At 39.7% G+C, this 14,084-nt stretch overlaps 2 protein-coding genes across 2 annotated transcripts in view; one reads left to right on the forward strand and one right to left on the reverse strand.

Moving 5' to 3' along the window:
* Positions 1-14,084, reverse strand: part of trpm7 (transient receptor potential cation channel, subfamily M, member 7) — a 361,224-nt gene that overhangs the window by 188,442 nt on the left and 158,698 nt on the right.
* Positions 8,595-14,084, forward strand: part of chs1 (chitin synthase 1) — a 28,382-nt gene continuing 22,892 nt past the window's right edge. The window contains exons 1-2 of the mRNA XM_020638467.3: positions 8,595-8,911; positions 9,091-9,179. Of these exons, the coding sequence (XP_020494123.2) occupies positions 9,133-9,179 (47 nt within the window). The 5' untranslated portion in view covers positions 8,595-8,911; positions 9,091-9,132. The remainder of the gene's footprint in view (positions 8,912-9,090; positions 9,180-14,084) is intronic.

A 14,084-nucleotide genomic window follows, 5' to 3' on the forward strand; every position in this document is an offset into this window, starting at 1 on the left:
GTCAACTTTATCATGTTTGTCTTTCCCAGAGATAATTTGTGATGTTGTAACCCAAACTGGAGATATCATGTGTTGCATAATGTTCAAAGGTGCGTCAAATATTTTGTCCAAGAAACAAACAAATAAAAATTAGAACAGTTCAAACCGTGTGGGTTTACTTATCCAAGAAATCTGTCTTAATGTATTTTGTGGACAACATTATTATGAAATAAAACACTACAAAGTGTTAGTTTGATGAATATAATAACTTTTCACAGAAGTCAATCAATCGAATGCACAATCAAAAATCACTCAACAGCAGCTAAACTTCGAATTGGAAGGACTAAATGCAGAGCTCTTTGAAATATATTCCATGATCTTACACAGTGTCTTTAATGAGAACCTGCATGGTTTCATTTATTTTTTTAACATGACATGGTGTCCACATAAACAACTCCTCCGATCAGGCGCCCATTGTGTGTGATGTTGGGAGTATTTTGAATTGCTTTTATGTCATTAGAAATGTGCCATGTATGTGTTTAATCTGTCAACCAATGTTCTCTCCCATGATTGTGATTTTTATTCATTTCAAATAACAAGTGTCAACAGCAACAGCGTTATGTCTGGTAGAGCCCTGCTGGATCAAATGTATTTAAAAAACAGGACAGACAGTCCTGATCGGATCCTCATTTCGTTTCACACTAAAGACATTCACTTTTGATTCAAGCTGTTCTAAAACACATGTGAATTTGATGTTTCTGAACATTTCTAATATTCTCTCTTCTTTTTCCCAGTTTCTCATTATCCATATCTCAGGTCAAGTGATTACTTGCCACTGTGACGCGACAAAGCCTCCAACTTTATCCCAAATTTCTAGATCAAAATATAGCCAAACTGCGCTGCTCCTACGAGATGCCATCCGACCACTGTGCTGGTTTACATCTGGGAAGTAGAGCATTATGGAGCTATACAGTACCAGCTACAGTAGTATGTCAGCAGACTGTTTTACACCTTACACATCATCTGACCGACATAGCAGGCTGGAATAAATAAAAAAATTAATCAAGTATTTATCTGACTAGTAATTCTGGTGCAGACTAGAGAGGGTGAACACGTTTAGTCAAACGTTAATGTCAGCTAATGGCGCACAGGCCTAATAAGTATCCCAGTTTGAAAAAAATGTCTCTTAATTGCTTTTAAAGTTGGTCACAGGGGTGGCAAACGAATGACTCAACAGATCCCTGTGTGTGTGTGTGTGTGTGTGTGTGTGTGTGTGTGTGTGTGTGTGTGTGTGTGTGTGTGTGTGTGTGTGTGTGTGTGTGTGTGTGTGTGTGTGTGTGTGTGTGAGAGTGTGAGTGTGTGTGTGAGTGCATGATTCTGCCATAAATATATTCTTTCAGCTCAATCAGAGCAGATCACTGCCCTCAGGCCTTTATCAAGCCCTTGCTGAGCATAATTTGAAAAAAACTGCCTTTCTTTGTGTCTTTACGTTTTCTTGATGTAATGATCAGCAATATTCCCCTGCATATTCATCCTGCTCAGTGGCATTATAATCTCCTCGGCATCCGAATGTATCTGCTGACACAGTTGGAAGCTAAATGTGTTTCTTGATTGCACATTAACTGTAGTTTCAAAGCTGTAATTTTTGACTGCTAGAGGCAAGAAAGTAGAGTCCCAAAACTCACAGCTTCAAAACCCCTGGTAAATCCACGTTATCAAGCTCTGAATCATTGCCGATATTATTTCAACATCATGACAGAAATGTAATGTTGTGCACTAGGCGTGTCGTGGCACCCAATCCTTTAACTATTTTAGAACAAAATTGACTGTAAAAGGAGTTAAATAGAGAAAAAAATAAAATACTTGTGAATAGGGCGAAGAATAGTGCGTGCGCCGACCGCGCAAGCATGGACGAAACCCCAAACTGAGTTTGGCTCTGCAGCTCTTCGAGATCAGGAATGAACTTCCAAATTCCATTCGATCTGCAGAGTCCCTCTGCACCTTTAAGAAAAAGCTAAAGACCCAGCTCTTTCATGAATACCTACTAACTTAATGATGATGGTCTCCATATCATTGATGATGATGATGGTAATGACGATGGTTTTGTTTGATAATGACGACTTATAAGATGGTTTCTATACTGATTAGAGCTCTCAAGAACTGCCGTCAATGTTGTGCTTTGCCTCTGGTCACTTCCTGTCAGCACCTGTGTGTCCAATCGGACTCAAAGCTGATCGTTTGCTCTTACTGACATTGTTCCCTTTTTTCTAGATCCTTGCTTGTGTTGTACTTACTCTCTGATGTACGTCGCTTTGGATAAAAGAGTCTGATAAGTGAATTGTAGAATTGTAGAATGATTTCTGAACCAAAATGGAAAACATGACTAACTCCATTCATGAACTTTATAAAAGCACGACAGCTCTATAGGCTTGCAAGCGCAGAAAAACAATTTTGGGAACTGGAGGATAACATATAGGCTACATGGTTTTCAAGGAAGCCTCTTTAACCGCTCAACAGACAGAAACTCTTCAACAGAAGGTAGATGATTTGGAAAATAGAGGCTGATGGAATAATCTGGCATTGGTTGGTGTTAAGGAGGGCCTGGAAGCGAGTGACATCTAAACCCTGATGGCCCGAATTTGGCTCTACATATTACAGCTACCACAGGACTAAAAAAAAACATTTTTTTTCATGACATTGAATGGGTTCATCACACGCCCAGACCGCACCCCAACACTGGGCAGCCTCCTCGTCACTTTGTTCTCGACAGGTCAAGATGGAGGGATGAATAACATGTTATGAGAGCTGCAGCTAAGAAAAGGGATCTCATATGGGAAAGTCAGAGTTTCTTCAGCTTGGGTAGGGCAGATGGATTTTAATTGTGCATATACCACACTATGACAGACTGCCAGACGGGCTTTTTAAAAAAATGTTATTAGGGTGTTTTTTTTGTGCATTAGGCTGTTTTTGTTGCTTTATGTGAATATATGTCTCTCCCCTTTCCTCTTTGGTACGGTCAAGTTCTCGGGCGTTATTGAAAGCACAGGGTCTTAATAACTTTGGTTATTCCTTGGTAAAATACTATTTCACTACCTCCACCTTACCTACCTCCATACTTTTACAGTGTGGACTTCAGACATAAACAGCATCCAGATCGCCATTAAAAGATATAAATCCTGACCCAATTAAAGCAACAATATGTAACTTTTCCAACATATACATGTATGTATACATGTTGTCTAAAGTTGTTGATGTTATTGTTTCTATAAGTGGCGCACTTCAATTGATTTTTGTGGGACATTTAATTGTATTTATTTGGATCACTTTCATTTAAGACAGGAAAAATATACTTGTTGAAGACATCTCATCTCTCTTTGTTTATGATGTGTTGAAATAGCAAAGGATTAGTGGAATAAAATGCCAGGCACAATTTGTGAGTGTGGGGTATTTTTTTAAATTCTTCTATTAAAAGGTTCAAGCCCATGAGAGGCAATTTGTTGATTGATAAAGTGTGTGCAATCAACGATGCAGGTAGTTCTGTTCAAATTAAAAATGTTAACATTTATTATCTTGTGCCTTTTAGTCTTCATTGCTATCTTTAATGTTGGTATGCCCTCTAGTGGACAAAATGTGTAAATACATGCTGATAAAGGCATTGGCAAATTAAGTGTACTATGTAAGTATATACATATCAAATATTTATAATAAAATTTGAGCAAAGACATTGAATTATTCAGAAAATTACAAATATGGAAATGAATGTGAATAGGATTCAAGATGAAGTGTTAATCTCCACCTAACTTTTGATTCATCCAGTAACATATATATAACAACTTCACAATGAGTGAAATCAAAACAGTCTCGCTGTTACAACAAAAATAAATGATAAGTTTAGCTGAGACACATGAAGACACTGTTTGTGCTTTGGCGATCATAAAAAAGTTCACTTCTCTTCTCTCTCCTTTGCTACATGTGACACTCCAGTCGTCAGTTCTGCTCCGGTCTTAAACCCTGAACCAAAGCCATTTGCAATCAACACAGGGCTAGTGTGTCGGCAAACATACAGGGCCTGGTACAGTGAAGGTCTGCATGTGTAAAAACCATTGACTGTAAAGATTAATGGACGGAGCCTGAGTGCCATCAGCCGTCTGTCACAGCAGGGGGCTCCAGAGGCTCATCGGCAGCAGCCGCCATGCTGGAAATCCTGTCTCAGCCTAACTTTCAGTCAACCTAACGACAGACTGAGAGCTGGAGCTGAGGCGGGTTTTAAGCCTCTTGACAAACCGTTACATCACGCCCACCTGTCAATCATGTCAGCTACATGCTACGCCTAACTATCGTTAACAAGTATCGATCACAAAATCAAAACAGAGCCGTTTTTTTTAAATTCCCCCCCCCCCCCCCCCCTCCTGTCTGACAGGGATAGTCTCCCACTGTGAGGAGCATATGTGAACAGCCAGGTCAGGAGAATATCTGGAGCGGTCCTCCTGAAATGATCTAGATATTTTCAGGAGTGCATATGTAAGAAACGGCTTGTGCCAGATAATAATTAGCAGCCATATGGACTCTGTGTTAAGAATAACTACCTGCTGTAGGCACACATGGACGGACTATGTTGGCTCTTTCTATTTATGGGCTGCTCTGAGGCTGTGAAGTGCTGAGGGAGGTGTAGATGTTTCAGTTGTGGACTTCTAGAGAAGGTGTGTCAGTTGTGGACCTCTCTAGAAGTCCACAACTGACACATCTACACCTCCCTCAGCACTTCACAGCCTCAGAGCAGCCCATAAATAGAAAGAGCCAACATAGTCCGTCCATGTGTGCCTACAGCAGGTAGTTATTCTTAACACAGAGTCCATATGGCTGCTAATTATTATCTGGCACACAACATTTCAGTGTGTCCAAATCAGAGCCAGCGATGGGCACCTTGCTACTGATCTTTCTGTGGATCTGAGAGGCATCAGCTGTGAATAGCACTAACAATGCCCTTTATGACATCAGATCATGGAGCAGGACTGACGAGCTGGGTTCACTGCTGCTGAGAAAGGACGGACGCCAAAGTCCCTGTCAGACACCACATCATGTGGTCAGTAAGCCATCTGACTCCTTTAATGAACAATAAGGGGGTCTTATTTCTGGAGCGGGTTTCCTGCAAGTGATCATGTTGCTCCAAAATGAAACCCATAAAATCTGCCCTCTCTCTCTCCCCTTATCCTCTCAATGCTGTGTGTTATGGTTGTGAGACTGTTCAAATACCTGAAGGTGTGGGGGAGATACCATCACCAAGTAGACCATATGGTCAGCTTATTATGCAAATGCAGAGCATCTTGATGAGAGTCCACAACCTGACTGAGACACTCTTTTAGCCACCTCCACACATACACACACAAACACACCCACACAGACCCACACATACAAACAAACAGACAAGCAGCTTCAGATGCAAACACATACACACGCACATACACACATGCCACTTCAGAAACACATGAAGTGTGCACCCATACAATGACTTTTGTGCATCGCCATTTTATGTACACTACACACACTCATCCCTCACTTTCTCTCTCTTACATACACACACACAAAATCATCAAGCACAGACCCAATCAAAGTCCTGTAGTGACACCTAGTGGTCATTGTCGCACACTAAGTATTTTCATACCTACAACGTCAGCTTTTAAGACGAGTGATTGAATCTTTTTGTAGTTTTTTTTGCTGAAAAAGTGTTGTGACTTGCAGCCAAATTGATGTAAAATGTCAGCTAACCTCAGATTTCAGAGCTGCCCTTTTTTTTCATGCAGACTTTCTCCCAGTGCTACAGGAACAAAGATACAAACAATTGACCAAGTAAGCCATTGTGTCCTTTTACTGAATAACTGAATAACAGCAGGAAATCTTCATCATCTTCAGGATTTACACCAGTCGTGTGAGCTGGAAGAAGAGGATTGTTACGACAGGTGTGCCACTTTAAAAAATTTAAAACGTTTAATAGGGACTTCTGATTTTGTTGAACCATTAAGAAAAAGTCACATTTATTGATGCTTATTATTAAAAAAAACTAAGCTACAGCTTAATGACTATAAATACAACCAATGACATGAGGCACCACTGGGGGAAAAGAAGGTAACATAGATGAATGGGGAAACATGGCTTCTAATATCGCTAACACAGTCCACTCAAACAAAATTCATTTTTCTGGAAAGCTCTCTGCTGAAATGTATTTTTATTTCCTCTTCATTTCCCCCAATCAGAAATGAAGTGATTCACAGCATCCCTGCTGGAGGGAGTGCGGAGCAGCACATCATGTAAGTGTTTTTTGGTCTAGTCCATGCATCAAGGAGTAAACTTCATTGTTTTGGACCTATAGGGTAATTCCTAATGGCCTCAGTAAAAGGGACGCATCCTGTCCACATGTAAGTGAAAAGCAAAGTAGCAAGTTAAACAAGAAATGTACAAACTTCTGGCTTTAGAGGACTCCCTCCAAACATTAAACTCTGTATCAACATCATGAACTCTGCTGTATGGGAAAAGTTACTTAAAATCTTCAAAATACCTTTTTTCTGTATGTCTGGATGCATCCATGTACATTATGTAGTGTTTGTGTGAATTTTCCTTTCCATGATTGATCTGTCCTCACCTTTATTTGATTGACAGTGAAATTAAACAACAAAATTAAAGTATTTAAAAAAAATAAATGAACGGCCCAAAACTTTAATTTAAACCGACATGAATGTTGAACATGTCTGCAAAAATGAAGTGAAACCATGACAGTGGACTGTGGTGAGGTTTTCATACAACCACAGAGAACTGGTTTCCATGGCGCTGGACAAAATTCCGCTTTGAAACCGGAGTGAGATTACAATAAGAAAGATGCAAGACTTTTGACCGTTGCTAATCAAATCCTACAATAGCTTCTTTAAATAAACAAAGCTCTATCCACTCTAATATACTCGACATGTTGGACTTGTTTATTTTGCAATCATGTTTGTTAAAAAGCATGTTTAGTACATAACCATTGTTGGGCCACGCAGGCTTAGGACAGTCAAACAATGGACTTGGGCCTGCACCCATGGGAAGTCTCATTTGAGTGATTCACTGAAATCACAAGGAAGCCTAAAAGGACTCTTTATCCCAGAATTCCCTGCGGTACTTCACACCTACGTGTGACGTAAAGGGGGGACCAGAACCTGAGGGAGACAGGCCGGCAGTGTTCTAAATTCCGAGCTCGGATTGTCCAGTGTACGCATCTCAGTTTCTCGGAGAGCGTCAGACTATTACAGATTATCAGAAAGATAACGGTCTTATTCCGTCCTGCAACGAAAGGACATCAAAGGACATCTTTCCACTCGACGGAGAACCAACGAAGCCGCTCTTGCCTTAAGGGACCCTTACGTGCAAACGTACGTCTGGGGACTAACTCCACCACCGCGCCATTACGCACGTAGGCCACACCCACCCACACACAGAGATCTATTCACTCGCAGCCATCCAGACACCTCAGAGACAGAGATCGTGTAGGGCCGAACTCGGTCTCTTTTAGACATTAAGGCCACATTTAGGTCTCTGTTAGGTGTGCGCCATCGGAAGGGCGACCACGTGGGACGAAGTAATCTTCCCCCCCCTTTTTCTCTCCCTTTCATCCACACACGCACGCACACACGCACCCAGGTCTTTGTTAGGTTTGCGCCATCGTGAACGACCACGTGGGTACGAAGCCATCTCCCCCCCTCTCTCTCACTCACACTCACACTCACACACACACACACACACACACACACACACACACACACACTCACACACACACACACACACACACACACACACACACACACACACACACACACACACACACACACACACACACACCTACATTCACACCCCTTCCACAAGCCTTTGCTTGATAATGTTTGTTGCTTATAATAGTTATTTGTTTAATTAAGTTCATTGATTTTGGATTGATGTTGCTTTGTTTAAATAACTTCTGTTATAATTTAAGAGAGCAGTTGTTACATTGTGATATAAGCTGGGTGCGAAGGCTTTGTGTACGTATTTCACTCCTTCAATTTATTAAATATAGTTATTCATTATTAATAATATTAGTAATTAAATAACTAATTTGAGACTGATTTGAGTGATATTTTGGTTATATTTACCTGATCACAGGTTGGTGCCCCAAACGAGATTAAACATAGTTTAATGAGACTTTATTTATATTATTAATAATTAAGTATAATTATTAAAGAATATAACCAAAGTTGACTTGATACAACCCCAACACCATCATCACAAGTTATAAAAGATGTTAAGAATCATTTTCTTTACCAAAGGTTACCTCTGGAGCAGGTTAAGTGTTTATCTTAGTTAATTAAAGAAGCCTTCCTCTATGGGTGTGTATGTGTGCACAACGTGAGCTCCAGTTGTGTCAGTTACTGGAGATAGGGTTGTGCGTGCAACGCAGTGTGAATGAACCTTGTACCTTTGAATTGCCCACAATAAAAACTGATGATTGAAAAACTTTGATTAGTCACAGACACACACACACACACACACACACACACACACACACACACATTAAGGGGCTGAGCCTGACTGTTATGGTTTTCTATTTCACAAGTTGGAGATAACAGATTAACAGAAGAAGTTACCTGACTCACTGACTGACGGACTGACGATCGACTCTGCTTTCTCACTTTTTCACTTTTAAAAAAGTCCATGGATAGATGAGTTTGGATTTCACGTTACTTTATTTTACTCGGAAAGACTTCAATCTCATTCCTGTGAGGAAAATTAAGTGTGCTGATTTTTGAGTTTGGAGGAAAAATTGCAACTTGGGAGCGGCCTGACGGTGGAGGAGGGGGAACAAAGCAGCCTTAGGTGGTGTTGGATACATGAAAAGAAAGATCTGATCCACAGAGAAAATCAAGATATCAAGGTGAAGTTTTATTTTATTTCAACATAATAATGAAGTCAAAGCTTAACAAGGTTTTAAAGAATGTCTATGTTTTTGTGTTTATATTTCACTTTAGTATTTTATAAATGTTGAGTAAAGCCATCAGAAGAATCGACACTTTTCTGCTCCTTGTTTGAACATTTTTCCTTTTTGTAACATAGATTCTACACAGGCCACCAGAAGCGGTGGAGTAGACAAGGAGGATGGAGGAACTGAAATACAGAGGGAAGAAGATTGAATCGAGACACCGGTAAAACCTCATAACATGTCACTTCTGCTTGATTTAATCTGTGACTGACGTTACAGAAGAGGGACAGAGTTAAAGATGTGCCATGAAGTTTATTTCAACACATTGAGCCCACTGAGGCCAACTCCCTGCCTCATCAGGTTTACACGATGGGGGGAACACAGTATCTTTATCAATGTTTCCTCTGAGCCAGTTGAAGTCAGTCTACTTCACTACTGGGGATCCTTTCATTCTCATAACACACACTGTTATTATCTGTCTGTAGATTACTACAACATGGTTAGACCTGTGTGCTAATGGAATTAAAGCTAGGTGTGGAAATAACAATCAAATCAAACATTAAAAACATGTTTCTTCTAACCCACTAGATAATCATTATGTTTAGAAAAAGTTGTATATTATTATATGTAGCTCTATTAACTTTATAATATATATAATGGTTTGAAATAATAAGAAAGTAATTGAGGAAAGTTATCCTCATTCACTCACTGGATCATAGACTGTAAATGATGGTGGCCGAAGCCTGAGTGACGTCACATACTGGTCACTGCAGGGGGCTTTAGAAGCCCGTCGATGGCGGTCGCCATGCTAGAAATGTTGTCTCAACCTAACTTTCAGTCAACCTAACAACAGCTGAGGCGGCTACACCAAGCCCTCCTGTCAATCAGGTCAGCTATGAACCTTATTTTCAATAGCTCTTAATATTCATCAAATCAAAACAGATAAACAGTAGAGACAGATTTTTTTTTTTTAAATCACCCCCCTGTACAGTGTGTGTCGATCAAGATCAATGATCAACGATCAACGATTTCATTTTTTGAACTTATGCCTGTAAAAACAGGCTTTTTTTTATATAGGGTGTGTGTGTGACTTCCAATCCTTCTGGAGCCAGCCTCAAGCATACACTCGATGAACTGCATGATTTTGCACTTCCTCATTGGCTTAATTTTTCAACACTGGAGGTTGCCGCTTTGATCATATGCATGATTTACAGTATGAGAAAAAAAATGAAGCAAAGAAGAAAAGATCAAATTGAAGTGCTTTAGCTTAAGGTGTCCATGAAAGACAAACATGGACATTTTCCAACAATTTCAATGAGCAGAGTCACAATAAACAGTAATTGTACAAACAAAACAAGAACAAACTTTTTGATTTATTGTTTGTCTAAAAATTGTAGGAAAAACTTTAGTACATTTTGATGTGACATCCTTGCTATATTTGTCGTCATGGAGGCACATCGTAACAGCCGAACATAACCAGATTAATTATTGCTGAGGACGAGAAATTTTCCAGACTAAGGGGTCAAATTTGACATGTCATCACATTTCAATATAAGGTTTAATATCTAAAAAGAAATACATGTATGGCACCATGCATAGTTTAATAACCACTGAATAAATGCTAAGTTAATAGTTCGCTCTGTGGTTATTGTTTAGGGATGTTTTTATTAATTTGCTCACACAATGATGGAACATATAGTACAACATTTATGTGTAGAATTTACTGTTAGAGGAAGCGTTTAATCCCCCGGTGCACTGCTGGACTTCGTGTTTAAAAGCTCTTCATTTACGCTCAGCTTTCTTCTGTAAGATTAGAATAATTTAATGGAGAACTGGTTTCATTTTCAATGAATATTGCTGTGCTGTTTATTTATCATGTGTTTATCTATTTGACAGTAATTTCCGTGTAATGAAGTTGTGATAAGTGGTGCATATAACTTGTAATAAGATCACCAGTTGGGCAACATTGAAATGTAGCGAGGCTGAAACAAACAGTAGATGTCTGAGATGTCTGCTGGCAAAGATTTAAATAAAATGCTTTATTATGATATAAAAACTGTAAAGCAGACCCATGGTTAGACTGAAGTCTTTTGTTTTTTATTTGTACATAGGAAAGGCTTTTCTGGTCAAGTCAAGAAATTTGCCGTTCATTGCAATTCACACCTTGGGAGAAGGCGCACATTACACTTTGAGATGTTTATGAACACCATTTAGGTATGAAGAGACTGATCGAATGTCCTTCTACCAGGGCCGTTTCAGACTGAGCCAGTTGAAGTTCAAAATATAAAGTTGAGCGATATGTGAAGTGTCAAACATTAACTCTGAAGATTTTAATTGGTGTGTATTTGGGACTGACGTCATTCTGGTGCCAAGCTTGTTGCCACCCAAATTGTAACTCTAGATAAGAACAAGTCACAGTTTACCTTCTTACAGGATTTGTGAGATTGCACACAGCTTGCACTCTCGTCATTACCAACCAGAGTGGTTCAGGAGGGTTCATGCTTCTTCCTGACTGTCAGCGTGTTGAATGAAACAATCATTATGTGTGCTTCGTCCAGTCTGTGAACTCTTACTTGGCTTCGGGCTTGGGACCAGCTCAACAAGACTTCTTGTAGAGCTCTGCAGTGAAAGAACAGATCTTAAGAGGCAGTGACCATTGATGTTTTGATTCCAGGGGGTCTAGTGAACAGTGCAAGTGATGGAGAGTAAAAAAAGATCCTAAAATCCATGTCTTAAGTGGCATTGCTGCTTATTAAATAGTTTCATTAACAGTGTTCTGTGCTCCCATGATCAGCAGATTTCTCCATGACAACAATGTTTAGAGCATCTTTAGAACGCCCTTCAGACACAAAGTCACCTCATCTTCCAAACACACCTTCTGCCAGCGTGGCCCAGGACATAATACAGAGTGCATTTACCTGGGGCCTGCACCACAAAGCGGGATTTGGGGATAGCGAGGTAACTTCAGGGTTAACCCTGGGTTTTCAATCCTACGAAGATCGCTCACTTCTTACCTGGGTATATCGTCACGGTAACTTATGCTGCACACCTAACCTGCTCCGGAGCCGGTTATGTTCGAGATATGAGATCAACCTGTGGAAATCTCCGCACACTGACCAATCAGATCTTTTGATCGTGGATCTCCCGCAGCTGATCGAGAGAGGGGAGGAGGGAGAGAGACCCTTCATGTGTCCCGTATAATACCATTATAGTCCGCTAAGTTAAAGAGACTAAAAAAACACAGGAGCCTTTGAGTTGTGTTTTTAAGATGTTAAATTATGAATAGCTTCTTATGTCTTTGAATTATATCTTCATATTGAATGTTTAGTGTCTCCATGCCGCTCTGTCTGTTATCGTCAGAGCTGCAGCTGAAATATAACTTCTCAAACTGTTATACACACCACATGAAAGAGTCAGAACAACAAAATAAGTTAAGAGAAAAAAACATGAGTCAGTTCTAAGTTGAACTAATGATGGGGAAAAAAAATGAGCTGTAGTTTGCACAGTAATACTCGGTGATTTTTGTTTTATCTGCCAATTGTTCTCCCTGCATTTGTTCCCACAGCTGTGTAACTTTAGTCTCTGGGAGCCTGTTTGTCTTAAACATCTTTATATTATTAATAGTTAATTAGATATGACGATCTGCTGACGGGAGACACAGTTATGCTTGTGATAGGTTATATGAAGCTAACTCTGCCCCTTTTATGTGCACACGCTCTTGGAAACTAGAGGGTAATTTATCAGGTTGATAACCGGCTTCGTATGACTGTTAATCACGATCTCTTATGTTAAGGTTAGTGGGTATGATAATCTCACTTTAAAGTACAGGCCCCTGGACTCACTGCCATTTTTGATAGTCGCTATGGCAAAGTCAAAGATGGCAAAGTGTTATCAAGGAAGACAGCTCATACCCTGATAATCACTCTGACATTAAACAGCCAGCAGTGGAGGATGGCAGAGAGACTGAGAGATACTGAACTGTTATCTTAGAAAAACAAAAACAATCTGGGTAGTCCGGGGACTCAAACAGCATTCATTTCTCTTGTTTTTTGTTGTTGTTGTTGTTGTTTCGAATCCAGCATGGGACCCAGACCTTATTTCATATGCACTACCCTTAATGCTAGGACCTGTTCTCCAATGCTTATCCAAACAAGCAGTTTACAGTATAGAGAAAAACTAACAAATATAGAATACAAACAAATGAATACCATTATTTGGAGTAAATTATTTATTATTTATTATTTACCATTATTTTTGTGTATACATCGAAGATGAGATTGGAATACGATTAGAAAACTTTATTGATCCCCAACAAGGAAACTCGTTTGCCACCTGGTCAATTCATACACACAACATTATCGACAGTACAGCCACAGTTCACAACAAAATAAATAATAAACAACAATGAAACCATCTGGGACATCATTTACTGCCATGAGTCAGAAACACAACTAAAGATGTTCATTAAAATATCGGACTGCTGCAAGAACAAAGGACCCTCGAAGTCGTTCTGTGGAACATTGAGGCATCGCTAGTCGCTCACTGAAGGAGCTTTGGAGTCCATTAAAAACAAACCTGGTCAAGGATTGCATTGAAAGATCAAAACAGCTTTTGGTTTGATTATCATTCTGCATCAAACATAACCTCTGATAAGAAAATGAGGAAAAAAAGTACATGCAAATACATGCTGTCATTTGTTTGTGCGCACAAACTTCCTGCCACAAGTCATACGTCAGTGTCTCAAGTTAACGAGAATAATCTTGGTGCAGACAGAGAGAAATACACAGAGGCATGCACAAACACACATCCACTGGAAAAAAGGACCTAAAGGATAGGATCTTCATTTGGTCTCATTGACTTCCTTATAATAAGAAAGCTAGTCTATCGTGTTTCACCATCTTTTGAGTATAGAACCATTCTACACTGCCATATATTTACATATTCAAAACCCTGTCCCCTTCAGATTCAGGGCAGCAAACCAGAACATCCAGCACACTGAACAGCACATGCTCTGAATTCTATGTAAATGCAGACAGATACTGCATTTAAAAAATGTGTCAGCATACCCGTGAACAAGATGTACAAAGGAGAACAGAAAAGTGGTTTGTGTCCCTCATTGTCCATTTCA

Source organism: Labrus bergylta, chromosome 3 (genome assembly GCF_963930695.1).
Source record: "Labrus bergylta chromosome 3, fLabBer1.1, whole genome shotgun sequence".
Lineage (NCBI taxonomy): Eukaryota > Metazoa > Chordata > Actinopteri > Labriformes > Labridae > Labrus > Labrus bergylta.